Source organism: Astatotilapia calliptera, chromosome 10 (assembly GCF_900246225.1).
Source record: "Astatotilapia calliptera chromosome 10, fAstCal1.2, whole genome shotgun sequence".
NCBI classification, from domain to species: Eukaryota; Metazoa; Chordata; class Actinopteri; order Cichliformes; family Cichlidae; genus Astatotilapia; species Astatotilapia calliptera.
In genome coordinates this window covers 10710468-10738178 of record NC_039311.1, presented here as the reverse complement: position 1 = coordinate 10738178, position 27711 = coordinate 10710468, and the positions used below count along the sequence as shown (strand labels likewise).

Here is a 27711-nt window from a genome sequence, read left to right as displayed (position 1 = left end):
TTTTGTTGTTGTTGTTTTTTGGACTGGTGTAATTTAATTTATTATTTTACGCATCAACACGCAGTCAGGAAAGGATAAAGCTGAAAGCGCCTTGTGGTTTTTGAATAATTTACTTAGCTTTGCGGAGGGTGTCGCGGTGGTGGAACAATGGGAATTTAATGAGGGGAACTATTCCGGCTGTGTTAAGTTTGCTGAGGTAGGGTACTTGTCAAAGAAAAAGGAGAGAGAAAGAAAACAAGCACCGGGGAAAACTACGCGTCATTTCCAAGACACCAGCAACAAGCCAACACCATTACACCAGCCTGCCGTGTGAATGGCACACGGGGTGTCTTCCTCTGTTGAACTGGTGCAGGGTAGCCACGCTGTGACCAGGATCCAACTGAGATTCTGGGCTTTCCGTGAGTATCAGTGGGGCAGCTGTGCGCACCAAATGGACCGGTCTGTTTGTCCCTCATGCTCAGCGTACTAATCATTTAATAGGCTCTATCTTTTTTTCTTTTTCCCTTTTTATTCTACCTCTGTAATATCACTTACCTAGCCGTCTCAGAATCTGTTTCTAACTTAGCGTTTTGAATTGTTTCGAATCTGCAACAGCGGTGTTTTGTGTTTTTGTGCTGCTACTGGCTCACATTTATGGCTTTTTTTTTTCTTTTTTTTTTTAAAGCTTCTCAAAATTCTCCGATGTGGAACACTCGTTACTTTCATGATGGTTTTAAAAACGGACTTTGTGGTATGCTCGTTTAAGATAAGCTGTATTTCCACAGAGCAGCATGAAAGATAAGTTCATCTCCTGAGGCTAGAACTTCCACTCTGGGTTGACTCACTGACAGCTGCATCCAGGTGAGTAATATAGTTTCTCACAATGTTTAAAATAGGAACTATAACTATAAGCTAAACAAAAAAAAAAAAGAAAGAAAGAAAAGAAAGAAAGAAAAGAAACTAAGCAAGCCCCTGCATGAGAATTTTTCTTGCCCCCCATTATACTAGACTCTTAGACTAACAGCTGCATGTAAATCCAGTAACACTTGTCTTAGTGCTTAGACTGATGAGTGTGCTTTGAGCTCAAAACAACATCTCGAGAAACTCCGGTTTCTTTTCATTTTCTTCCATGTTTCTGTTCTGTTTTCCTTTTGTTTATGAATTCTAATGACTTTTCCTTCCCTAAATAGCAGAGATGACATTCATGAGGCGTCTCAATACAAACTGAGTGTGCCACCATTTGAAAAGTGCACACGCTTACACACAAAACAAGTGCAGGCATCAAAGTGTGAGTCATTATGTGTTTACTTGCCAACCCTGGACCTTTGCTTAGCAAACAAGAACATGTTTGAGGATTAATTTAATTTGGGTCTGCTTTTTTTTTAAAGGCTTGGATAATTATGGAATTATTGAAGGTTAGTAACTCTGTTAGATGGAAAGTGGCATCATGCTGGGTTTGCCAGTAGTTGGTAAAGTCTTCATGTTGCACTCGGGCTTTTAATTGCAAACATGTTAGAAATCAGCAGATCAGAGAACTGTAGTTTTGCACTGGATACTTGCACACTTTGAATAGATGTAATGTGACGAAGGTGAGGAGATTTCAGAGTGTGTGCTTGTGTTGACTAAAAAATTAAAACATCTGTATTCTTAAGGGGAAATGAATAATGTGCTTCAGTATCTCATTTACTTGTTGCTGCCTGGCGACTTTAGTGAGGAAAACATATCACTAAATACTGCACAGAACAGAAAGAGACATTTTTTCTCCATAGTTTTTCTGCATTTCCACCAGTCGGAGGTCTTGCTTTTGCCATAGAAACATCACCCACTCAAAATTTGTGCAGGATTGTGTGCCAGATGAAAGCAACGTATTAATTAAATCTGCTTTCGAAAGTGAAGGAATCAGTGATGATATCAATATGTGATTTCACATAACAGTAATGAGGGATATTTCATTCAGTCCGAAAAAAAGACTGTTTCATTGTCCCTGATTGGAGCTGCCTGTTGCAGGAGTCGCTGTCCATGGTGCTGATCTCACTCGCTCAATCTGATCAGCAGACAGGTGTCGGGCTGTTGCTGTTGTTGTTGCACAAATACAATCTGTTAGTCACTTATTTATGAGCTAACAGCAGAAAGAAAGAAAAAAAAACTGACGGCTTAATTCCTGCATCTGTGCTGCACCACTTCACCCTGAAATGTAGCCTTGATCGAAACCGTGCTCTACTGTTATGCAGGTCAGATTGGAGAATGCTGCCTTTCACTGCTGCATGTCAATGAGAGCAGGTGCCAAACATGCAGCTTTGCCAGACTGCTTCTGCTGTAGGTGTGCAACCTATTTCTGAGACAAGGATGGTCTTTAAATTTTCATTAGAAAACACCAGACACATTACTAGACATCTTTCCCTCTCCTCTTTTTTCACAGATGTTAATCCTTTGAAGAGTTTAGCACAGTACTCCCTGAAATGTCTATTCAGGCCATTAAGATACTGCTGGTGGGGGGGGGCACTGGGGAATTGTTTTTACTTGTCCTCTGATGCCGTTTCCATTGCTTATGTAAAATTTTAAACTAAATTAAACTAAGCTAAACGGCAGATTGGCTGATCTCAGTGGTAGCCCGCATCTGTGGATTTCTCAGCTGATACCCATCTAAGCGTCAGTCTGGTTAATTTCATATAACACATGGTATTAAAGCTGCTTCAGCCAGCCCACGAGTTGCTGTGCATATGCATGCTGCTTTGCAACCCCACTCCACCCTGTCATGCTCTGTCTGACTTAATCAGAGAAACTATGTTGGCAAATATAAATTACTGCATGTGGAATGGATTCTTTTAGGTAAGGTGGTGATGATTGAATTGCACTCAGGCATCCAGCTTTATATTTCATACTAGACCTGAGAAGTGTGTTGGACTCTCTAGACACTAGAGCTGTTCCTCCTTTAAATCATCCTATAATATATGTACCAGTAGGGCTACCTAAGAACAACTGCTCCTTTCTTGTTATTCTCGTTGCCAGTGGATATTATTTTTGGACTCCCATCTAACTCGACAGTACCGGGTGGACTGAGTCAGTTTTTCCCTCGATACTACAGGTGCAAAGGGTAACATTTTCACTGCGGTTTAGCACAGAATGACCACATTATATGTGTGGGAGTCGTACAGGGTAGTTCAATACCAGTGACTCAACGATTAGTAGGTGCCAATATTTCTGGCTCTCTAAACTCGGACCAACGAAACTGATGGATCCCACATCATTTGCATACAAAAGAGCACTTTTGTGGTGCCATATTGGGGTTATTTTGAGAATATAACTGAATAATGAACATCTGACATGTGGCTTTCTCATCCACCAGGCAAATTTCTTTTTTTTTCCTGTCTTTCAGAGGTTCATGCGAACCTTCACATGTCACGTGCACTGATCTCTAGCATTAGAAGACTCAAAGCATCACCACACCATCATGTTTCTACACAAGCGTATCTTGAACTGCTCTCCACCTGCCACCCCATGCATGTTCATCTCTCTTCTGCTGGTTCTCCTCCCGGGAGTCACCCGGTTCTCCTACGGCAGCAGGGATGATGACATCGGCAGCAGCCCAGGCAACTGCTCCAGTGATGACAACTGCTCCGAGGGCGTGGTGCTGCCCATGTGGAATCCCCAGAACCCCGCAGTGGGTGACAAGGTGGCACGTGCCATTGTTTACTTTGCCGCTCTCATATACATGTTCCTGGGCATGTCCATCATCGCCGACCGGTTCATGTCTTCTATCGAGGTCATCACCTCTCAAGAAAAGGAGATCACCATCAAGAAGCCTAATGGTGAGACAACAACAACCACTGTGCGCATCTGGAATGAAACGGTCTCCAACCTGACCCTGATGGCCCTGGGCTCCTCGGCACCAGAGATCCTGCTGTCTGTCATCGAAGTGGTCGGCCATAACTTTGAAGCGGGAGCTCTGGGTCCCAGCACCATCGTGGGCAGTGCTGCTTTCAACATGTTCATCATCATTGCTCTCTGTGTCTATGTGGTGCCAGAAAATGAAACCCGCAAGATAAAACACCTGCGGGTGTTTTTTGTCACCGCAGCCTGGAGCATATTCGCCTACATCTGGCTGTATCTTATCCTGTCAGTGTTTTCCCCCGGAGAAGTGCAAGTCTGGGAAGCAGTCCTGACCTTCCTCTTCTTCCCCCTGTGCGTTCTGCAAGCCTGGATCGCAGACCGCCGCCTGCTCTTCTACAAGTACGTCCACAAGCGCTACCGAGCCGACAAGACCCGCGGCATTATCATCGAGTCAGAGGGAGATGCCATGTTCACTAAAATGGACTTGGAGATGGATGGACAGGGTGTGAACTCTCACACTCACCCCAAAGAGGCTCTGGATGGGATGCTGGAGGGCGTGGAGGATAGTGGTGGGATGAGCGCGGAACAAGATCAAGAAGAAGAGGCCCGCAGGGAGATGGCTCGTACTCTAAAAGAGCTAAAACAGAGGCACCCAGATAAGGACATGGAGCAGCTCATCGAGATGGCCAACTATCAAGTGCTGGTCCAGCAGCAGAAGAGCAGGGCCTTTTATCGCATTCAAGCTACGCGCATGATGATCGGAGCGGGGAACATCCTGAAAAAGCATGCAGCTGACCAGGCCAGGAAGGTGGTGAGCTGTCACGAGGCCAGCGGGCAAGAGGAAGATCCTAACACTATCTACCTGCAGTTTGAAGACTCTCATTATCAGTGCTTTGAGAACTGCGGCTCACTAAAGCTGACCGTGAGTCGGCACGGAGGAGAAAGTGGCTGCACTGTCAAGGTGAGGGGGGAAAGCACAGAGATTGCAAATGCTCAAGGTCAATTTTAAATCACCTTTAACTGCCTGAGGCATAAAGTATTAATATTAATATTTTTATTACAACTCCAGCCACTACATATTTGATGAAATTTTTTTTCCCTGCACAGGTGGAATACCGGACGGAGGACGGGACTGCCAATGCAGGTTCAGACTACGAGTTTGCTGAGGGCACGTTGGTCTTCAAGCCTGGCGAGACAACCAAAGAGTTCACTGTTGGCGTGATCGACGATGACATTTTTGAAGAGGACGAGCACTTCTACGTACGCCTCAGCAACCCGCGCATCGTGCACAGAGCCGAGGTCTCAGTCCTGGAGCCGAGCTCCATCACCTCCAGCAACAGCATGGTGGGCCTTCCCTCCCATGTTCCTCCAAAGGCGGCACTGGGCAATCCTCACATCGCCACCGTCACCATCTATGACGACGACCACGCTGGCATCTTTACGTTTGAGAGCAACTCCACAAGGGTCAGCGAGAGCGTTGGCAACATGCAGGTGAAGGTTCACAGGACATCCGGGGCACGGGGAAAAGTGGCTGTGCCCTACCACACTGTCGAGGGGACCGCCAAAGCAGGGGAGGACTACGAAGAGGTGTCCGGCAAGCTGGAGTTTCAGAACGATGAGACCATGTGAGTGCCAGTTCCTCTTGTTCATCACTTGATTAAACATCACCGCCCACACATTGGTACATTAAACTGTCCTGCTAGATTACTGTAAGTTATCTATTCTGGTAACGAATGAAAGGCCTATTTTTATGACTCACAGATACGTTTGCTCGGCGAAGTTTAGCTCTTTTCGCAGGGACGATGTGGGAGGATAAGAGGATATAATTGTGCGGCAGATAATGAAAGATCGTGGAGATTTAAAAGAACAAGAAAAAGGAGGAGAAGAGGAAGATGAAACCCAGAAACAGTTTCCTGTGAATGAATTAAATGCAGCCTGTTGGGATTTCTGTGGAAGTTCTGTTGAAGCTCATTGTAATGCACAACACTAAAGACTTCCCTGTGGAAAACAAAGGAAGCCCACACGAGCAACAGAGTAGAAGAGGGGGGAAAAATCAGACAGGTGACTTGCACGGCAGCTACTAAAACAGGTGCATGCACTGGAGCCCGTGTGGTTATTTTAGTTAAAGCATTCGTGGATGCACCAGCAGAGATGAGGAGAGAAAAAGATGAGGGAGGCAGAGTGCAGAGAGCGAGGGAGTGAGAGAGCGCTGGAAGAGTGATGTTTTTCCAGCTTTTCTTTCTTTCTTTTTTTTTTCACTTGAACGCTGTTTGAAAGGGCTGGCTGAATGATGAGTACACTTGTAGTGTTTGCTTTATGACGAGATGAGCAAAAGACCTGGCAGTTACACAGAACGGTTATGTTTTTTTTTTTTTAATTTCTTACTTTAAAAAAAGAAAGAAAATGCCCTCAACCGTACCGAGCTCATTACAAAATGATTTACTGCACGGCAAAGGACGAAACAAAGGAATCAAATGTGTCAGATGCATCCGTCTGCGCGAGGCTCGTGCGTAGGTGTATTGTGTAGGTTGGCCGAGTGGGAGGAAAGGCAGGTGAATACATGGTGTCAAAGAAAACGCAGATCTCCCTATTTGTCTTTCTTCTTTTTTTTGCCTCGCAGCGCAGGTGAAATTTGAATATACTGCTCTGTTTTTAGCAGTTTCCTCGTGCACAATCTATGCTTTTTCTCCTTTTTATGCATTAGTCTATGTGTATAATTAAGGCCGTATTAGAGTGCTGAATCTGCTTTAAACCCACATCAAGCAACATGTCGCTCCAAAGGGGAACTAAAAAGAGCTTCTTGAGCATCCAAAGCAATTAAAGAGAGTGAAGAGGGGTTAAAGGGGTCCCAAAAGTTCCCCTCATAGCGCAGTCAGCTACAGAGGCTGCAGTTAATGAGTCAATAGTGTATAACAATGTGAAATGAGAGGCAGGCAGCTGGCATCTGCATTCAAATAGAGACCGAGCAGTAGATACAGTCCTCACCTACTGAGCTAAGACTGTGCTCATTCGACTGTAGAAAGCTGACAGTGAAAGTACACTTCATAATATCTGGAGTCATGCTTCCCTTAACAGTCGATGTGCAGCAGTGGAGAGGACTGGGGGTGTGACTGTGGAGAGTGGGATCCAGTGGGGCAGGACAGTTTGTTATCAGAAAACAGATGAAAAGAAAACCCAGACCCAGCAGAAAAAAAATGCCAAAGCAGTGTTCAGCTACTCCTGTCCTCCTCGGAATAGCAAGCGAGGACTTAAAGGGGAATGCGGGAGTACTTTGATCATAGGTGGGAAAGGTTTGACTCAGATCTTGAATCGAAATTGCCAGGTCGAGCAGCTGACTTATCTTTTAAGCTGAATCTAAATGAGTTTTCTAATATTGCTGCTGGAAATGCGCTCATCTCTGCGTGCCACCCGAAGGTGTTAATGTTTGACTCTGATGCCGAGCCAAAAGTTCACCACTTTTGGAGAGCTTAAGTCGAAGACTGCCAGGCCAGATTGTGCTCCTCTTTACGCAGCGTGTGAATTCTTTATGCCAGTCAGTCCTGTTAAAAGATGTAGGTGAAATGGCATCATCTTGAAGCGTCGCCGTCGTTGTATGCGTCTATTTGTTTCTCCGAGACTATAAACTCACACCCTCTCTGTGTTAAATGCACGTCTGCGCTCATTACTGCTCAGCAGGCTGCCAAAGTTCATCGTTCAAAACCGAGCTGGCTTTTCATACCCGAGTGTTTCCCCGCTTGTTCGCGACAAAGAGATGACACTCGGCGACGGTCCTCTGGGCACCTCTGTGTTTGCGTGTTTGTTACAGGGTCTCAAGCTTTGTGTGTCTTTGTGCTCACGTACATCTGTCTTCCCCCGTCAATATTTGAGCATGCAGAGGAGCAAAAGAGGAAGCCAAGTTTTTAAGCTTTTGATGCGGAGCCAGGAGGAGCAGTTTAAAATCTAGGCATGAATATAAATAATAATTTACCATTGAAATTCTGCTCTGCAGTAAATAAATTATGATGTACAGACACAAACCTGAGCCAAAATAAACAAGCTGACATCAAGCGCCATTTTACATTCTGTGTTTATGGATTAGAGGAAGATCTGCAATAGACCCTTTGATGCTCGTATGTAGCATAATCTCATATCTGTTCTCGTTAGTGCCTCAAATATGCGCCTCTATGCACTAGTTGAGTCTGAAGTGGATAATGGGGGCAGTTACATAAGCTAAGATAAAACAGATAGAAGGGGATCACTTTTGAAAAGAAAATCAATACACTGATATTCTTTATCGCTCACGCCTGAGGTGCTCGAGCTCGATGACATACAGAACTTCCTGAAAGACAAACAGATTCAGGGCTTGGTAACATTAACACAAAACATTTGCAGACCAATGTTTACATATTATAGCTGTTTAATGTAACTTGGAGGTAGTCTCAAAAATATGTGGAAAAACCAGCAATGTAGGCTACTCTTGTTTATGTTTGGGCTGTTAGCCTTTAGCTTAGCAACTGCTGCAAAGAAGACAGAAGCTATAACTAAATAACTTTTTTATGGCATTTTTCCTTTATTGATAAGAAAGTGTAGACAGCATACAGGAAAACAGGAATTGCTTTGGGCAGACTCAGACCCCTGGCATAACCTCTGGCATGCAGCTTCTTTATAAATCCTCATTAAAAAGAATGAAAACATCCAACTGCAGTTATTGCGTATCCTGTCCCTTCAAATCAACTTTTCAAGTAGCCACAGAGCTAATCACATATTAGCCTTCCTGCTTCCATGTCACAAAGGACGGCACTGTTTGTCAATCAGTGCACCACCATAATTCACTGTGAAATTTCTTGACTTTTAATGGATAATAGACATTTGTGATCCCCAGTGGATGAAACATCTCAATGTGTTTTGTACTGGGGTCAAATATTGTACAGACAAACAGTCATGGTTCTCGGAGGATGGATCCTAATGTCTTTGATGGCCTAACGTTTTCTCTTGTGCTGATATGAGGTTAACATTTGTATCTCTGAGCGTAATATCTCTGCAATTAGTGCTACGAAATTAGGTCCACCAGTTAATGCTCACCTCTAGAGGAACAGTAATGAAGTGATAGCATCCCTCTGGTCAAAATCCTTCCCAAAGCCAACCGTGCTTTACATTTATTGCAAATTAGCAAGTGAACATACTAAATTGAGATAGTGAACATGTTACACAGTACACCTGAGGAGAATCAGCGTGTTGTCCTGCTGACATTAAAATTTACCACTGAGCTTAAATTCAGGGGAGCAGCTAACACGGCTGCAGGGTAGAAATGAATTTCAAATTCTCCTCGTCCCACTTGTCTCTCCCTGTGCTTATTAGTTCAGACCATTCTCCATTATGTTGCCACACATTTTTGCAAGTACAAGTTATCAGTGGTGGAATAATTTGTTATTATCAATGTCAAAACGGGTTTCTTTCTGTAGAAATTTTCTCTACATAATAACCCAACAACACAGTGGAGACACAGTAATGTAATGTAATGCAGCTGCTTTCTGTTTATAATAAGCTACACTGCAGCCTCTCTGGAGCTGGCTGAGATTCAATATCTTGCTCAAGGACACTTCAGCACTGTAGGCAGATGCTGACATGCCACTTTGATTCATGGCTCTTTAAATGAACGGAGGTGCTAGGTCCAGCTGTGGATTTTGACACACTGTCATGCATTCACTCGGTCTCCCTGCCGGCTTAATTTTTGTCAGGGTCTCGGGAGGGCAGAAGCTTTCTTTTTTTTTTCTTTGCAGCAGGCAGAGGGTAGAAATTAGAGACACTCTCTCTGGCTACAGAGTGAACACAGTCATACCTGTGGGCAGTTTGGAGTCTCCGGGCCTCATGCCTTACTGTATATGCCTCTGGATTGTGGGAGGAAACTGGAGCATCCTTAAGGAACCGACAAAAAATGTGGAGGAGAGGGAACCTCCAAATAAAAACAGAACTACTTTAAGAGTCACAGACGATATGTATGACGCTTTCTTTCTGTAGGTGACAATTATGACCAACCTCCTTTTTCTCATTTCTCTGGTTAAGTCAAACTAATCCTGATAATTAATTTACAAACAAGGCATACTTTTTTTAGCATTCAACATACTCTCAGTAAATGTAAGACAACTGCAAAAAGAGCCAGGCAGATGGAGAACAGATTACGGTTGTTGCAGATAGAGCAGAGATCAATCTTTAGAATGCATGCAATATTGTCTGTGTGACAGATGCAATTGGAGGTTTATACCACTGCGGCTACTCAGAAACTTTCCCAGGAATTGAGCCAACCGGGCAGCAGAGATGGCTGATGGCTCCGCAGTGTAATGTGATATGGAGCAAGCCAAGGATTTACAGTGTTGATAAAATCCAATTGTGTCTGTAATAATCAGAGTTTACATTGACTTGCAGCGACAGGGCTCATAAAGCAGGACTGTGTGCTGTTTAGAAAATGTATTTTTAAACTGAACATTTTAAACCCAAGCGTACGAAGGAAATTATAAAGGACCACAAATTTTAAAAGATAACTTTACATTTTGGGAAATGTGCTAAAATAAAAAAGAACAACTATGATTTTGCAGGGAGTTCTATTCGTTGTAAATAACTGGCTCAGCATGAATATTGTACAGCTGTGGTCAAAGGTTTACATACTTACCATGACAAAAATGAGGACTATGATTAAAAGCCCAGACAAACATCAGACAGAATTATGTCAGAATTAGGCCAGAAGCTTGTTAATGGTTACCAAAAAAAATCTTGTTGATGTGCAACTTGCTAAGGGACATTTAACCAAATGTTAACGGGGGATATGATGCTTTTGACACTGTGTGGTTTAAAAAATATCTAATACTAATATAAATTCAAACTTGTGGACCCAATTCTTTTTTCTTTTGTTTTTTCAAACTCATTATAGATGTGTGCTGTATAATCATTTCACTATGAACAAAGAACAGTTTAAAAAAATCATCAAAAGCCCAAAAGTATAATGAAGTTCATATAAAATGATGAGTATCTGTAACTTTAAGATGAAATCCACAAACTTACATTTTTACATCATCTAAACTGACCTGCGAGAGCTGTGTTGTTAGCTGTAGACTGGGCTCAGCTAGGCTAGCTGTTTCCCTCCATCCAGACTACATGCTAAGCTAAGTCGACTGCTTGCTATTCTACTTTAATAATTTGAGTGCAGACATTAAACTGTCATCAATTTTCATTTTCAGCAAGAACACAAAATTGCGTATTTTTTTAAAATGTGAGACTATTCCTTTAACGTATTTAGCTAGTTAGCAGGTGTCTGACTTAGTTTACTTTAGCTAACTTTTTTAGCTAAATCAGCTAAATTGTGATTATTTTTACTTACAGTGAAGATGAAGGCAGAACTTCATTGATTTCATATTTTGATTAGTTTACATGCTTTCATTGGTAGTCATTTACGTGCTGGAAACATTTAAAATTAAAAATGCATCACTTCATCATCTGAACTGCTTTTGGGTGGTGATGAGAGACAAAACCACTCACACTCTCAACCATAGACAGTTTAGAACCAGTCAGTCTAACAAGCGTGTCTTTGGATTGAGGGAGAAAACTGCATCACCAGGACTTAAAACTCAGTAGGCACAGGGGGGAAAAACGCAAATTCTACGCAGAAATGTGGCAGCATACATTCTTGCTGCAGGTCAGAGTCTCTAACGACAGAACCACTGTGCGCATGAAAATTAAAAATGTGAAATATGTTCTTAAGCTTTGGGCTTTTAAGGCGTTTGAAAAGAATCTGCAACTTTCAAACTCTGGTGGTACGATTTTCTTTGAAGAATTGAAGCATAAATTCAGCTTGAATAGATTTTATTTTGTGTGTGAGTATTGCAAGCTGCCCTGTTGTCATCCGTTCTCGTAAAGTATAACCAAACTTTTGAGCGTTTGAGCCGCTTACGTGCCGTGTTTCCTGCCAGGTAAATGACGCTCCGCAACGTGGTGACGTCATTCGGGGCGACTGGAATCGATAAGAGAATCGTTTGCAAAAATGGCAAAGGATTCCAAGGAATTGAAACAGTGGGAACCGGTTCTCAACAAGAACCGGTTTTCGATACCCATCCCTAGTTAAGAATGACAAGAGTGACATCCTGTTCATCAGAGGCTTCACATTATAAGCAAGCTGCATAGAAAAAAAGATCTGGAAAGTGAAATCTCAGCAGAGAATGTTAAGTGACGGCTGTGTGCAGACAGGAATAGGACCCAAGGTGCAGACTCCAGAGACAAACTTAAACCGAAACAGCTTTAATGCTGAACTCAAACATAACATAACTGGAAAAAATCAAAATAAACTAACACCGGTGGACTGACAAAACACACAGCAAAATAAACGGTAGATTGCAACACGGACACAGAGAAACACAGGGCTTAAATACACAGAGGGAGCAATCAGGGAAAGGGCAACAGGAGTGAGACACAGCTGGGGCAAATCAGGCCTAACGAGACAAAGGAAGCAAAACTAGACACATTAACATGAGACATGGACTTTCAAAGTAAAACAGGAAACATAACAGAGACTGAACAAAAGACACAGACTCACATGCAGTCACTACAACAGAGGTAGCTTTTATATCAGAACATTCTCCTCATCTCTGCCTCCAGTGGCTTTTGAGATTGCTGTGTGTTAGGCCTCAGTTACACCAACCTAATACAGACTGTGAAGCAGCACTTTGCCACCAGTTTCTCCTAGCGACAGCAAACAACCTACCACACGCACCAACCAGCCAGGGGAATACACATTTTTCTCTGGTGACCAGTGGTTTCCAGATGGTTGCAGACTAGTGTGCAGGACTGGAGTGTAGCAATAATTAAATCATCCGTTCTTCCATTCGTAACTGTCTTTTCTTTAGCAAGCACTGCTTGTCTTTAGCCACTCAGTTTTGCTTGGTTTATTTGCGCTGCTAATGCTTTTGAAATACTAACAAAGGTATTACTGATTCAAGTAAAATATATTTTTTTAAAAAGAGGGATGGAACTACTTTACGTGAAGGACCAACTCACCGAAACTAAGAAAGCAGGAGAACTAATCTCACCACAGCTGTTTTTTAGTCTGTTTTGAAAAGTCACTTTTGATTTTCTCGCGTTTTGCATTATCACCCACCTCTTTTTGTCTGAAATCAGTGCAAATGAGCTTCAAACTGTGGCAGCAGTTTAGAGTTAGACTGCCAGCTAATCAGCCCGATGCATTAAATGAACCCAGGCCCCTGCTGCTTCTCGACAGCCTTTAATTTCTCGTTTGGATTTTAGTGGAAAATGTAAATGTTCGTCTGTATATTCTGCTTATCTAGGTACGCTACGGCAAGACAAACAGTGTCTGCCTAAAATGTGATGTAATGTCAAAATGGCTGCTACATTAGCACAATCCACAGCAGCAGAGCCTTCACATTTTATTTCAAGGCCCCGGCACGGCGATTCAAAGCAAATATACCATGCACACAAACTCTTTTGTTCCTGTTGCGAGGTCTCCAGGCTGCGCTTCACGTTGCTCCCACTGGCATGACTTAGCCTGACATTAGACAGCCAGTGACGTATCGTTGCTGTTTAAAATAAACTTCTTCTTCCTCAGCAAGCAAAAGCTCTTCATGCGTGTTGTCAAACCCTGAGTGTATATGTGTAGACAGAAATAGACAGCCACCCACATATCATTAGGGAGATGGAGGGAGAGGGAGAGAGAGAGACTGGCTGTGACAGTGTGGGCGAACGAAGAGGGCTGAAGAAAATATGTCGGTCACAGTTTGACAAAGCAGCCTCACGTTTTTGAGCTCTCGGATTTAAGAGCACAAACTATATATATATGTCTTATCATGAGTCCCTGTGTAGATAGGTGACATAATTTCCACAGAGACAAAGGTAATAATTCAATTCCTCATGACTTCTAACTTGAGTGTGTGGGAGGGGTGTGGGCTATTTCGCTTTAGTTGTGCTCTAATGGAATTAATGGTGCAGAAGGAGTCCGCCCTCTTGTGGGGTGTTAGGAAAATTTATATTTTAGTCTTTTTTTTCTTCGTAGTGTTCGGCAGCGCATGATATTTGTCAATTTGGGGGAAATGTTGAGCTTCCACCTTCTTATCTAACAGATCTGTTTCATGATTCACTGTGTAGGCAGTCTACCTCTTAGCTACTCTGGTTTTATTTGAATGTGTACGAAAGCATAGTCTCAGCATTGGAAGCTGCTCTTACCTGCCTGGGATCTATTTTGAGCGTGTTTAGATAACAGAGGGTTACTGCAGGTTGACTCATACGGGCAGCTACTTTTATTTCCCCTAAACAAAGCTAATCCGCTTCTCCTTGTTCCCCTGACCCCTCGACCTTTAGGAAATTGCTGAATGTGAAGATCATTGATGATGAGGAGTACGAGAAAAACAAGACATTCACAATTGTGTTGGAGGAGCCCATACTGCTGGAGGTGGGACAGAGACACGGTGAGTGGATGACATCACTGTGTGCTACATGTGCAGAGTGATATGTCACTCTATTTGGTGGCTTGAGATAAATGTGTGCACTAAATGCTTGGATTAATGCAGATTAAACCTTACAGCACAACTAATCTCAAACTTCCTCATCAGGCCTTATTCATGAAGACTGAAAGTCTAATTGATGTACTTAAAATTGCTCAGGGTTAGAGTAAAAATGTCATTGTATTTCATCAATGTTATTTTTGAGAGCTTTTACAGTCAACCGTGGCTCAGGGGGTTGGGAAGCGTATCTGTAACCGGAAGGTCGCCGGTTCGATCCCTGGGTTCTCTGTCCTGGTCGTTGTGTCCTTGGGCAAGACACTTTACCCTACTGCCTACTGGTGTTGGCCAGAGGGGCCGATGGCGCGAAATGGCATCCTCGCTTCTGTCAGTCTGCCCCAGGGCAGCTGTGGCTACAACCGTAGCTTGCCTCCACCAGTGTATGAATGCGAGAGTGAATGAATAGTGGCATTGTAAAGCGCTTTGGGTGCCTTGAAAAGCGCTATATAAATCCAATCCATTATTATTATTAATCATTCAATTCAGTTCAATTTTATTTATATAGTGCAACAACGGCTGCTTCAAGGAGCTTTATACTGTAATAATACAGAAAAAAACAATCAGATGACCCCTATAAGCAAGCACTTGGCGACAGTAATGGTAAATGGCCTGCATTTGTATAGCGCTTTTCTAGCCCCTAAGGACCCCAAAGCGCTTCACACTACATTCAGTCATTCACCCATTCACACACACATTCACGCACTGGCGATGGCAAGCTACATTGTAGCCACAGCTGCCCTGGGGCACTGACAGAGGCGAGGCTGCCGGACACTGGCGCCACCAGGCCCTCTGACCACCACCAGTAGGCAAACATGGGGTTAGTATCTTGCCCAAGGATATTTGGCATGCAGCCAGGGTGCAGCCTGGGATCGAACCACCGACCTTCTGATTAGTGGCTGACCTGCTCTGCCACCTGAGCTACAGCCACCCCAGGAAAAGCTCCCTTTTAACAGGAAGGAGAAAAGACACACTGTGGAAGAGAGCTGTAATTACTGTGCAATAGCTGCTTTTGCAATTGCATGTTAAATTAAACTAACATCAAAAAAGTACTTGTAATACAACTGTGCTCATATCAATACTCACTCAGACTCTTTGCTAAATGTGATCATATTTTAATGACTGATGATTTGCAACCTAAAAGTACTGTGGATATATTAAAAATGTGACGTGTAGTCAGAAAATGTTTGGGAAAGTCCTGTTTATGAGACCTATTTATATTAATAACATACGATTCTGCTTATTATTTATTAAACATAATGACAATAAACACATACAAGAAATGATAAGCCAGTAATGAATGCAGAAAGAATATATCCCTGAAGTAAATTACTAAGTAGAGAATTCAAAACATAAATAACAGAATACATATTCACATAATCCACTATTATAAATAAAACCACTGACATAAATAAACCTAAATCCTCTATTCCAAGTACTTTTTATGCTCTTGATTAAATTTTGAGTATCAATATGCAGACTGCCGTGTTTTATTTATTTCAATACGTGTCTCCCCAACATCTCTCGCGTTGGGTTTACCAATTATGATTGGCTGATCTGTCACTCAGAGTCACTGTAATGGACCGTAGCACACACAGAGGACTGACTTTCATTATCATCCAAGCACCATGTAGGAAATCCTGGATGATAGTTTATTCTTGTGCTGCCCTAGGTGACACTAATGACAACAAGACAGCAGTGGGTCCGGAGGACGTGTCAAAGATGGGCTGCCCATGTCTGGGAGAGCACACCAGGCTGGAGGTGGTCATTGAGGAGTCTTATGAATTCAAGGTAACACAAAATCAGCAGCTTCGTAACTCAGAGCCGACATGGACTGACTTTACAACATTAACCTGGAAAAATGCAGCAATTTCACTAATGTCACAGTATTTTGGGTTAATATATATTTTACTTTTGATGTGTGATAAATTATGCAACTCATTAATCTTCCAGTAGATGTGTTCACGCATCATTCAGCTTGAATAGTCAGAGTTAAAGAATTTGTATCATTTGCCATAATGCAGAATTTATAGCAGTACTCCATCTGTTTTGTATTGATAAGTTGGGTGTTTTACAAGAGACAATAAATGGTAAATGAACCGGTACTTAAATAGCACCTTTCTACTCGGTTTGAGCACTCAGAGCACTTTTTATTACAAGTTTTATTCACCCAGTTCCACACATATTCATACAACACTTTCATCTAAGCACTTTATCTAACGTCCACAGACACACTCACATGCCGATGGATGTGTTGAGAGCAACTCAGGGTTTAGTATCTTGCTGAAGGATACTTTGACATTTGGACTGGATGAGCAGTGGATCGATCTCAACTCGGGAAAAAGTACAAATTTTTAAAAAAGAAAGAAACTTCAGTTACCTTAACACAACATGATATTAGGCCCAAGTGGCAACCTCAGAAGCTGGACAAGGAAGCAAGCCAAAAACGTAGTGGAAAAAAAATGCTGCTAATTCTGAAAACAAGCTCATTTCCAGAAACTCTCTTTAGAACAGAATTAAACAAATTTGCAGCCCGGTAAGAAAAGGCACTGGGATTGCTACTGCTAATTTTGGTATTCATGAAAAATGTGCTGAGGATGACTATTTATTTAATTCACTTTAAGTTATATCCAGACTTTAAGTTATGTTTTATTAGAGGCACGGTGTCTTCTGTGACGGGTAGGTGCTGACACATAGGAAAAGTCACTGAACTCTGCCTGTGAGCTAAATTTGTGGTGCCAGTGCCATTTGGAGCTGAAAATCTGATTGATGAGAGAGTGGTGTGCTAACGTACTAGCTAACGCTAGCAACCTTGGTTAGCAAGTAGCATCCATAGATTATATGGCAGCAACAAAATGACCTGCTGATTATTTGTCCTGCTAATAAAATACTAATACGTCACTCACCAAATCTGGAGTTCTTGGATGAGCTGTAATAAACAACAGACCATATTCTTTATCACATAGTTGTACACAAACATCAATATCGGCACAACTGTCAATCAACAAATGTTTGTGCTCCGCTGTAAGCCCTGCAGGTAGAATAATGCTCTTTTTACCTTGAAGGTCGAAGCTAGGCATGGCTAGCCGAATGCATTTCAGTAGTAGTCAAAAAAGCAGGTGCTTCCTAACACAGAGAGAAGATTCATCCATCAATAGACTCTGTTCATGAATAGAGCCTAATCAGTGCTTATCTAGTGAGTCATAAATGCACAACAGTAGTGGTATAGATTACATGTTCCATCATTTACTACTATTTAGTAAGTAAGTACTGCCTATTTACAAGATGCCATGTTGGTGTTTTGAAACCACAAGTGGTGAGGAAGGGGCATATCTGACTAGGGTTGCCAACTCCCTGAAAAATAAATAAGGGACACCTCGTGGCCAGTTCACCCTTCCCAGTGTGGTGAATTTTGTAGCTCTTTTTTTTTTGTGTGAAATTATTTTTTAACCATTTGACTTGAATTTGATTTAAGCAGATGCATATTCTTTGTGATATGACCATATGGGAAACAAATGATCATTTAGGCATTTGTTTTTAGCTCAAAATGACAACATTAACACAGTAAAACAGGTCTCTTTCTTAAACAGAAGCCTGTCATGCTTAACTTTTGAGAATGTAAGTAAATCTTTCTTTAAAAGAACTCTGTCCTGCTTAACTTAAAATTATATAAATTAATAGAAAACAATAGAACGAAAAATATTCTTGTAACAGTGCACATATAGTGCATTTAGTACAATTGGCTTCAGCTGAGGTATTATTTCAGCTTTTCTAATGCTAATCAGCTGCTCCTGTTTGTAAACCGGCTTGTTCCCATGATTACGCATCTTAACTCATCATCATTATTAATCTATGTATTACTTTTATGTATTAGTCATCTATTTGTTGTAATCATCTATCCTTGCAGTTGTTTATTACACAAAATAAATTATATTATCACACTTCTGGCCACATAGCGCTGATATTCACTGCACATGCCCATATTAACCTTAACCAGAGGGTTTAAAAAAAACAAACCAGTGTTTACATACCATATCTGCTTCTGCCGTGGCCTGGTGGACAAAAAATTGGTTAAGGGTTCCCCGAGCTTTCACGCCCCTCATGTTCTTCATGTGCCCACCACTAGAAGCATGCCTATGGAAAAAGTGCGCCGGCACACAGTGCAGTGCGCTTTAAAGGTGTTATCGTGCATTTTCCCAGCCAGGTGTTTTCCTTTTCCCATTCCTCCCTGTACTTTTGCAGCCTTTTTTTTCTTTCTCTGAGCAACAAACATTGCTGCTCTAATGCTGGGTTCACACTGTGCGATTTTTGGCCCATTTTGAGACGATTTTTGAGTCGTGCGACCGATTTGGTGATCGGCCCGATTTTGGCCTTCATCGTGCATCGTGTAGTATACGTGGGGTAACGAGAAGCGATTAACACCTCACGACCAGCTCCCGATCATCAATCGCTCGTGAGGGTGTCACCACAGCCGCTCACACTGCTCACGTGCAAACACGTAAACGTCGGTGAAAAAGATGGAGCAGCACGGCTGTGCAGCGTGTGATCTGGACACAAGCGATGGAGGCACAACTTGTAGAACTTTGGAAAGCTCATCCGAGCCTTTTCGATGTGGCATCACAAAATTATCACGACCACAACAACCGTGAAAATAGTTGGATTTACATTGCTGCTCAATCACAGCTGCCTGATCAATGTTTTTCATTAGCAGTTTAGCAAAGTTGATGGTGGTGGTGGTGTGTGTGTGTGTGTGTGTGAGTGAGTGAAAGACAGAGAGAGAGAGCGAGCGACAGATTTTCTGTTATAACCTTCATGTTATGGAGGCACAGTGTGAGCTCTCAGGTCGCATCAGAGCATCGGGCGGTATAGTGTGAGACCCTGCATCGTGACCTACCAACTTTTAACCCCTGCGAGTCAATCGTGCAGTTTGAGCAGGAGCTGAATAACGTGACTGAAAAAATCGCAGTGTCTGCCCAGCTTTAGGTGTACTGTCGTCCGAGACTTGCACCGCAGTGTCGGCGTTTGTTTCCTTGTTGGCCATGCTTGTTGTTGTGGATCTGTTGTCTTCCGGTAATCTGAATTGTCATACTCGAATTGTCATAAGTGTGCTGTCAGCTCATTGGTCACAAAGCAGGAGAGGGGCTGGGAATTATGTTTTCAAACAAAGCGTTAATTCCATAAACATTTATAGACTACTTTTGATTCTCACTGTATTACGGGACAAAGTGCGTCCCTTATTAGCTCAATACGGGACGTGTACTTTTGTTTCTAAATACGAGACCATTCCGTTTTTTAAAGGACGGTTGGCAAACCTATATCTGACTGCGCCTTCACATGCTCATTAGCTAACAGCTATGAGCTGTATACAAGTGGCTAATCACTTTTTTTCAGTCCTGGAAAAGAAGTCTGTGTTAGCATTTTGTTTTTGTTTTTTTCATTACGGGAAATAATATTATGGTTCTAGGAACCTGTGGCTGTGCAATACACCTGTACAGCTAATAAATGTGTCATGCTAACAAAGCTAGCTAGCATCGGGTCTCCACTTTAAGGTCACCTCTGGCAAATATAATTAAATAAATAAAGAATGTGACCTGTCCACTCAACTTAAGGCTTTAAAACAATAATCCAAAAAAACAATGACTGACATGTAGTGATGGCATTTTATTTTTGTGATCATGAAATAAATAACCCCCTGTTTGATGTGTAGTCTCCAGTCACAATCTGAGCTAACCCTTATCAGATAACTATGACATCATCGCCATTACTTGTGCTGGAGCTACACAGATGCCACAAATTCATACTGCAATCCTCTGCGCAAGTAAACTGATCCTTCAGCTTAAAATGGGTGGTGCAGCACTCTGAGACAATTTAGGAACATTTAAGCTGTAACATGATACTGCAGTGATATTAACAGCTGCAGTTTTATGAGTTGGCTTGTGTTTCTTCACTGCTTTAAAGCAGCTTTATGCTCGCACACTCCCTTGCACACTCCCTTTCTCCTGGGGGCTACTGGGATTTTGTGCTCGCATCTGTTTTGGTGACTCACCATTGCTTCACACCGGGAGGACAGAAGCTGGTAATTGTATCTTGATTCACCACATCAGTGTCCCCAGTGTCATACAGCACTAAGATTGTACTGAGTATGTTATTCAGTGTGTGTTAATGCACCTTTCTTCTGCTTTCCTTGCAGAGCACAGTGGACAAGCTGATCAAGAAAACGAACCTGGCTCTTGTTGTAGGGAGCAGCAGCTGGAGAGAGCAGTTTGTTAGTGCCGTCACTGTCAGTGCAGGTAAGTCGCGGCGTCCTGAAATGTCTCATCTGTTCATCCCTCTGAAGGCAGTCCTGAAGAAGATTGAGCCTGCAGGCTGGATCCGGTCCACCCGGTCCGCCTGTTGTGCAGCGCTCACTTAGATATGTCTTTAAAATAAAATTTAAAATGCTCCGTTTAAGATTGCATAAAGAAAAAAACATCCCCAGTTTAACGGAAAGGGTTGAAAGAGCGTACAAAAACAAATGCTATTTTAATTCATTTTTGATCATTCTGAGCTTATTTGCTTCATCCATTTAAATCCAGACAGTTTATTAAAAATGCATGATGAGGCTCATCATAAAAACTAAAAGGGCCGGCTCTTCCTCAACAATTAATGGTTCTGAAGAATTTATGACGATGTTTGTGGTATGGTGAATCTTTTTTGGGGGGTCTTTCCAAAGCTGTCTGTGAACCTTTTAGATCTGCACTAGTGCACAAATCATTGGGCTAAAAGCTCACTTAGACTCCCGTGATGTGTCATTTGGTTAACGTACTCTTTTCTTTATTTTCTCTCTCTTGCTGGATGGAGAAACTCAGATTTGCATTTGTAATGTGCATATTTAAGATAGAAAGTACACTTCCAGCATGTCTCTGATTTGAAAAGGATTGCTCAAAGATGCTGAAGGTTTTACTGATCTAAAATATGAAGATGAATATGATGACAAATTGGCACAAAATTTCTGAAAAGTCAGGATTTTTTAGTGCTCATTCACTTCCACAGTTTGGGTCTGAGCTGTATTATGAAAAATATGATGATATTATAAATTATAATGTAATCTCCTGCCCTCAGCGATGGCTGTCACTGGAATGGTAGCTCTACTAATTGCTGTGCTTTGGTCGCACGATGACACATTTGTTTTTAAATGGTGTGACACTAACTACGAGCCCCCCGCATGTGTGTAGTGCACTGAATTGTGACAACTGCGATGACTGCTGTATTGAAGCCACTGTATTCCTGTCCTCCTGTGGTGTATTTGTTGCACGTCTTTCTTATCTAAGCACAACTGGTCCAAATCCCATTTGGCTTTAACAATGATTTCTTGGCTGTAGATAACAGGAGCAGTATAGAGCAGTCACAGAATGACTATGATAACAACGTGAATGGCCACATACCACAAAAGCAGCCATTGTCCAAACAATATCCACATTCACAGTTTCATCCAACAGCAGTGCATATTAAATCTTCTCTCCATTTTACAGTATCTGTAGAACATTTCCCAAAACTGCCAGTGTCTGAACAAACACAGTAACTGAAACTAAAATTATATCAATTTCATGGTGGCTTTACGGTGCTCTGTAAAGCCAAACAGTGGTCTAAATGAAGGTTGTGTTTCGCAGGCTTTCATGCATCTTTTCTGTCTTTGGTAGGTGACGACGATGAGGAGGAGAGCGGGGAGGAACGCTTGCCGTCCTGCTTTGATTACATTATGCACTTCCTGACAGTTTTCTGGAAGGTCCTCTTTGCTTTCGTCCCACCGACTGAATACTGGAACGGCTGGGCCTGCTTCTTTGTCTCTATTTCCCTCATTGGCGTTCTGACAGCTGTGACCGGGGACCTGGCCTCACATTTCGGCTGCACAGTCGGTCTCAAAGACTCGGTCACCGCAGTGGTGTTTGTGGCCCTCGGCACTTCTGTTCCAGGTGGGCATCTGTGCTTGTCGTTCAGTCCTACCAGCGGCCTTGTCCTGTGTCTCCTCTGGGCTTTTCCCCTGTGGCAGAAGCAGCTGCTTGCGTAACCTTTTCCCCCACCTGTGCTGTCAGAGGGATTCTCTCCAAAGCTCATGTCTTGGATATTAACAAGTTGTAAACAGAAAAAAAAAACCTTGTTTCGCTTGTTAGTTTCGCCCTAATTATAGTCCCATTTTGCTATTTCCTAAACACTAACACTGAACACAAAAAATGACTATGAAAATTAGGTTTTGGTTTAATAAACAAGGGTTGCCAACTCTCACGCTTTGAGACTCCTTCTTATCCTCTCATGCTTCCCTAAAAAATCCCGTGCCAAATAAGAGAAAGCCATGAAGCCCCCCTTTTTGAAAAAGTCACCATTAATGAATGTAAACTAGGTCTTAATATAAGAGTCAAATTCTCGTGTTTTCAGTTGTTCAATGATCCCTGAACTTGACTTCAGTAATTAGCCAGCTTAAAAATAATTATTCTTGACAGTCAGAAAACAACATTGTGCTTTTTTACACTGCAGACAAGTGATCTGTCACATACAGAGTCACAGTTTATTAGCTACACATATATTATTTGATACATAACGGCATTTCTCTTGAGTCCTGAACTCCTTGACAGCTGGGGGCCCATTTTTATTTTACTGTGAGTAAAAGTCAGATCTGTTTACGAGCCAAACAATGTTTCATCAATGAGAGAAAGTTTTCTATTTTGCAGTTTCACAGTAGGCTATTGGCTGTATTCCCATAACCACATATAGGATGTGGTCCTTCTAATCATTAATGCAGGGCCACAAGACTACAACAGCCTAATAACAATTAACGTACACACAGAGCACCATGGGTGGCTATTGTTTTATGAGAACAATATTACACAAAAACTGTGTTATTTTCAGCTTTAAATAACTGAGTTTCACAAAAATCTGGGTTGATTCTGTTCATCTGGACGCAGCATTTTCAGTGGGAGAAACGTTTCGTCACTCATCCAAGTGACTTCTTCAGTCTCAGCTGACTGCAGGTTTCCCCAGCTTTATAAACAGTACATCGCACAATGACTGAAATTAGCCCACTGGACAAGGGGCTGTGAGGTTGCTAATCATTAATATGCAAATTGTCATGACCACTGATCAACAAACAGTGTTGGGAAGGTTACTTTTAAAATATTTTCCACTACAGATTACAGGATACATGGCCCAAAATGTAGTTTGTAATGAATTCCATTAAGTTATTCAATGTGAGTAACGTATTCTGAATACTTTGGATTACCTAATATATTGTCTTGCTTTTTACAACTACATGAATGTAATATTGCTGTGTGATTTATTACTGAAGGCTACTCGCCACCGAGCTAACATTGTTAGCTAGCATTAGCTGAGGTTAGACTTGATGGATAGCATTAACAACCTGCTGGCTGCAAATAATCATGTGCAGTTCTGAAAGCAATACCAACTAGATTTTAAAATCTTAATATAAAATGAGTAACAGTAGGGTGGACATTAGGTAAGGCTGCAGTTTTTGCAGTGATCTCGTGTAGAAAACTATTTCTGTATCAGTAATATGTTTTCTTTCTGTCTGCTTTCAAAACTGCACGTGATTATTTGCAGCTAGCAGGTTGTAATGCAGCCTTCATTAATAGTAATAAATCACACAGCAATAGTACATCAAAGATACTGAAGTGGCACATAGCCCAGGTAGCTACCACAACTAATTTCGACGAATTTCCAAGTAAGAAATGAATTCTTGCCCGTGCACCGCTGGCTCTGTTGTGCTGGCTTTCGGTCCATTGTGTAACTGACGCCCCACCAACATTAACAGGACGCTTAGATAAAGCCTCTTATTGCGTGTGCTGTTTGGGTTTTCGGCAATGTGTGGAATTATGAACATTAGACCAAAATTAAACCATTGATCAAAGCCCACTGATCAATGGCCAGGAGTACCATTCACAGAGAGTTGGGGAATGGCTGCAATCACGGCATTTTAAGATGGTGAAAGATGTACCCTTAGCCCCCCCCCCCCCCCCTTCAATTCAGAGATGGTCTTTCCTTTTTTCACGTAAATGGCCTCCTTGACTCCGCGCTCAAACTAGCGTTCCTCCCTGTCCAGGATATGTACATCCTCATCATTAAAAGAGTGTCCACTGGCCTCTAGGTGTAAATAGACTGCGGAGTCCTGGCTTGACGAGGTTGTGCCATCCACTTCCCCAGAGGTTGTTTGCCATGTATAAATCATGGCAATCCTCCAGGTACTTAACAGAGTACACTACACTACTCTGCTTGTGTCAGGGGACCCAATCCTTGAGGTGGACCAGTTTTTGGCGCAACATGTTTAAAAGCCAAGGAGATGTGGTGTTTAGAAAAAATGTGTCTCAACCCTTTGGGATTTACTTACCTGGATGATTGAGCATGCATCAAGACAATAACTGTTTACGACAATTTTGAAACACAACTAACATCACTTTAAATGTAAGTGTTGTTTTTAATACTTGAATGAAAACCCTTTTTAGTCAACGACTGGAAACATGGACATCACCTAATCCTGTGTTTCTTCCTTTGCATTATTCTGGCAGGCCTTTACTCCAGCCATCTCCAGCTGCTGCTTGTTTTTGAGTCTCTCTTTTTGAGGGAGTTTGTATCAGTAGTGATTCAAATGACTATCTTAATACAATGTTAATTTTATTATCTATTTATATATTTATATCTGAGTATGATTTTTGTTTTCTTTGACAACCCTTTTTTCCAGGAAAGCCTAATCAGACTTTCATGTTTTTAAGTGTAACCAGAGGTTTGCACCTTGTTATTCTTGTCTTTGTATTTCCATTCCAAAAAGCATGTCTTGATTGTAGATTCATAAAATAATCCAGTTTTATACCTCCTATTGAGTGTTCTTGACAGAATCGATGAAACCAACCAAGAAATAACTTCTGCAATCATACACTTTAGTCTTCTGTAGTCTTTTGGGATGTGTGGTATTGCTGAGCTGAACAGTCCATTTATTCGTTGTAACCATGATCTAGTTTGTTGATTTGGCCACTCTTACAGCTTAGGCTGTGTTCCTAAGTTTTTCCTTTGAACTTTCAGCCTAATCATGGCCTCGTTGCACTTGCACGGACACTTTGGACTTACATGCTAAGAGTTCCAGTCACAACTACTAAATCAACTCCAGATCTTTAATGGCTTAATTTGGTAAATATGCCTCATCTGGCCATGAAATTACTTGTAAGTCAATTATTTTTGAGCCTTTGAAATTGGGAAACTATATACAGTATAATAATGGCGGTACTTCCTAAATTAAGGCTTGAATTTCCTTAAATACATGTAGTGCTTATTGTACAGTCCCTGGTGTTTGTGGCACCTGTACTCAGTCTGTGCACATTACTGATTACTTATATATATTTGCCTATTTCTCTCTCTTTTACAGACACTTTTGCAAGTAAGGTGGCTGCCATCCAGGATCAATATGCTGACGCCTCTATTGGAAATGTGACGGGCAGCAATGCGGTCAACGTGTTCTTAGGCATCGGAGTGGCGTGGACCATTGCAGCAGTTTACTGGTACACCAAAGGCAAGGTGTTCAAAGTGAACCCGGGGTCCCTGGCCTTCTCTGTCACCCTCTTCACCATCATGGCGCTGGTGTGCGTGCTGGTGCTGCTCTACCGCCGACGTCCCACCGTGTCTGGAGGAGAGCTCGGTGGCCCACGGACAGCCAAGCTTCTCACCTTCTTCCTCTTCCTCTCTCTCTGGTTCATCTACATCCTGTTGTCCTCCTTGGAGGCGTACTGCCACGTGCCTGGCTTCTGAGACAGAGGGAAAGGCACAGACACAAGCCCTTTCCTTGTTTTTACAATTTACTGAACGTGTTTTCTCTCCGTTTTTGTCTATTTTCACAAAGGTTTATAACTATTTGTATCATTAGTTATTATTAATACGGCACAGTATCTGACTGACTCTGATTCTTTGGACTTTGGTACTTTGCTCCCACCTATGCTGTGAAGGATAGCTTTAGCCACTGAAAATGAAGCTCTCTTGACTTTATTCCTTTTTTGAAATATTATATCACATGACACATTTATCTAATCATTTCTATCACCATAAATTATATTCTGCCACTTGATGCATACAGACAGCTTTTGGCATTGGATCCTTTCTCTCTCTGTTTGTAGATGTTAAGAAAGCACAAGATTGAAGAAAACGTCTAGAAGAATTCTCCTTTTTGGCCTTTGTTATATAGCGGAAACTTAAAGATGGTGCATGGGACGGCATTACATAGTACTTGGCATTTACATTAAGTGGAAGACAGAAGTGACCAGTAAAACATATTTGTGAGATGATATTTATTACTTAGTCTGTACAATTATTCATTGTATATCATGTAAAAGATGAACATTGTGCGTGAGAGTGTTGTGAAAGGTGTGCTTAGTTTTGCACGTTATCAGATAACAACAGTTTCTTAGTAATATATTTTAAAGTACCGTATGTAATATTTTGACATGGGTGTTGATGTGTTGATGTGTTTGTGTACATGTGAATCACAGCTGTATCATACTCTATTCACTGCCTGGTGCACTGTCATGTTTGACATAGCCAAGATTTTTTTGGAAAAATAGCCTTTTTTTTAAGCCAACCTGGAGCAGAGTGCCTGCTTTTAATTGTACAAATACTTTAAGCACATTTATGATTTTTGTGTATGCGTGTGTGTAGGTGGTGAGTGTGTGCTCCTTTGCACTCCAGCACAAATTGTCAAAAAGCATGGCACTGTCTCCATTTTGACTCCACAAAATGGTACGGGGTGGTTTGTTGGTAACAGAAGAGAAACAGAATTTGAATATGGATATTAAAAGGACTGCAGTTTTCTTATCTGTCATGCTGACACTGTGAACATTATTCAACAATATCTCTTTTAGGAAAAGCACAGCAGAGAGCAAACGGGCTCTTTTAAATGAGAGTGGAGTACACTGTATCATATCGCAATCACCAAACAAGTCCATCATTTGACATGGAAAATGTGCTAAAAGAGAAGACATGTACAGTGTGTCCCGAGAGTGTCTCCTTGTGTTGCACCGCAGTTGATACTGAAATCTGTTTTTTATTTAACCTAGAATCTGTAGAGCCATATTTATTGTAACACTATAATAGTAGAGGTATTTATATGATCGATTTTAGTTTTATTGATATGCACGTTTAATGTATAAAAAAAGTGGAAATAAATGTTGCTCATTTATTATGCCGTTAGACGCCTTGTCATCTTAATTTAACTTTTTGAACGATGGTTTAGATTATACAAACCAGGTCGTCAATGACTCTCACAAACTACTCTTAATAAAGTTAAAAGTACAGTCAGCTAGAGACTAGCCAAAGAGTTAGCATGCTAAAGTAAAGGCATTCA

At 41.8% G+C, this 27711-nt stretch overlaps 1 protein-coding gene across 2 annotated transcripts; it reads left to right on the top strand.

The window, feature by feature from the left end:
- Nucleotides 1–27557, top strand: slc8a4a (solute carrier family 8 member 4a). Of its 2 annotated transcripts, none has more exons than XM_026182188.1 (9): nt 1–398; nt 770–840; nt 3356–4771; nt 4918–5435; nt 14146–14252; nt 16015–16133; nt 20533–20632; nt 22022–22294; nt 25747–27557. In XM_026182188.1, the coding sequence occupies exons 3-9, from the start codon at nt 3431–3433 to the stop codon at nt 26124–26126; spliced, it is 2838 nt and encodes a 945-aa protein (XP_026037973.1). In that variant the 5' UTR covers nt 1–398; nt 770–840; nt 3356–3430; the 3' UTR covers nt 26127–27557. The 2 variants fall into 2 exon arrangements, with proteins under 2 accessions (XP_026037973.1, XP_026037972.1); XM_026182187.1 differs by having other exon boundaries at nt 765–840.
- The last annotated feature ends 154 nt before the right edge of the window (nt 27558–27711 follow it).

Bases quoted from the DNA above. Each gene is read 5' to 3' on its own strand.
- slc8a4a (XM_026182188.1), top strand. From the start codon at position 3,431: ATGTTTCTACACAAGCGTATCTTGAACTGCTCTCCACCTGCCACCCCA. The intron at 20,633-22,021 runs GTAAGTCGCGGC...TGTCTTTGGTAG, and splicing joins TGCCGTCACTGTCAGTGCAG to GTGACGACGATGAGGAGGAG. The intron at 22,295-25,746 runs GTGGGCATCTGT...TCTCTTTTACAG, and splicing joins CCTCGGCACTTCTGTTCCAG to ACACTTTTGCAAGTAAGGTG.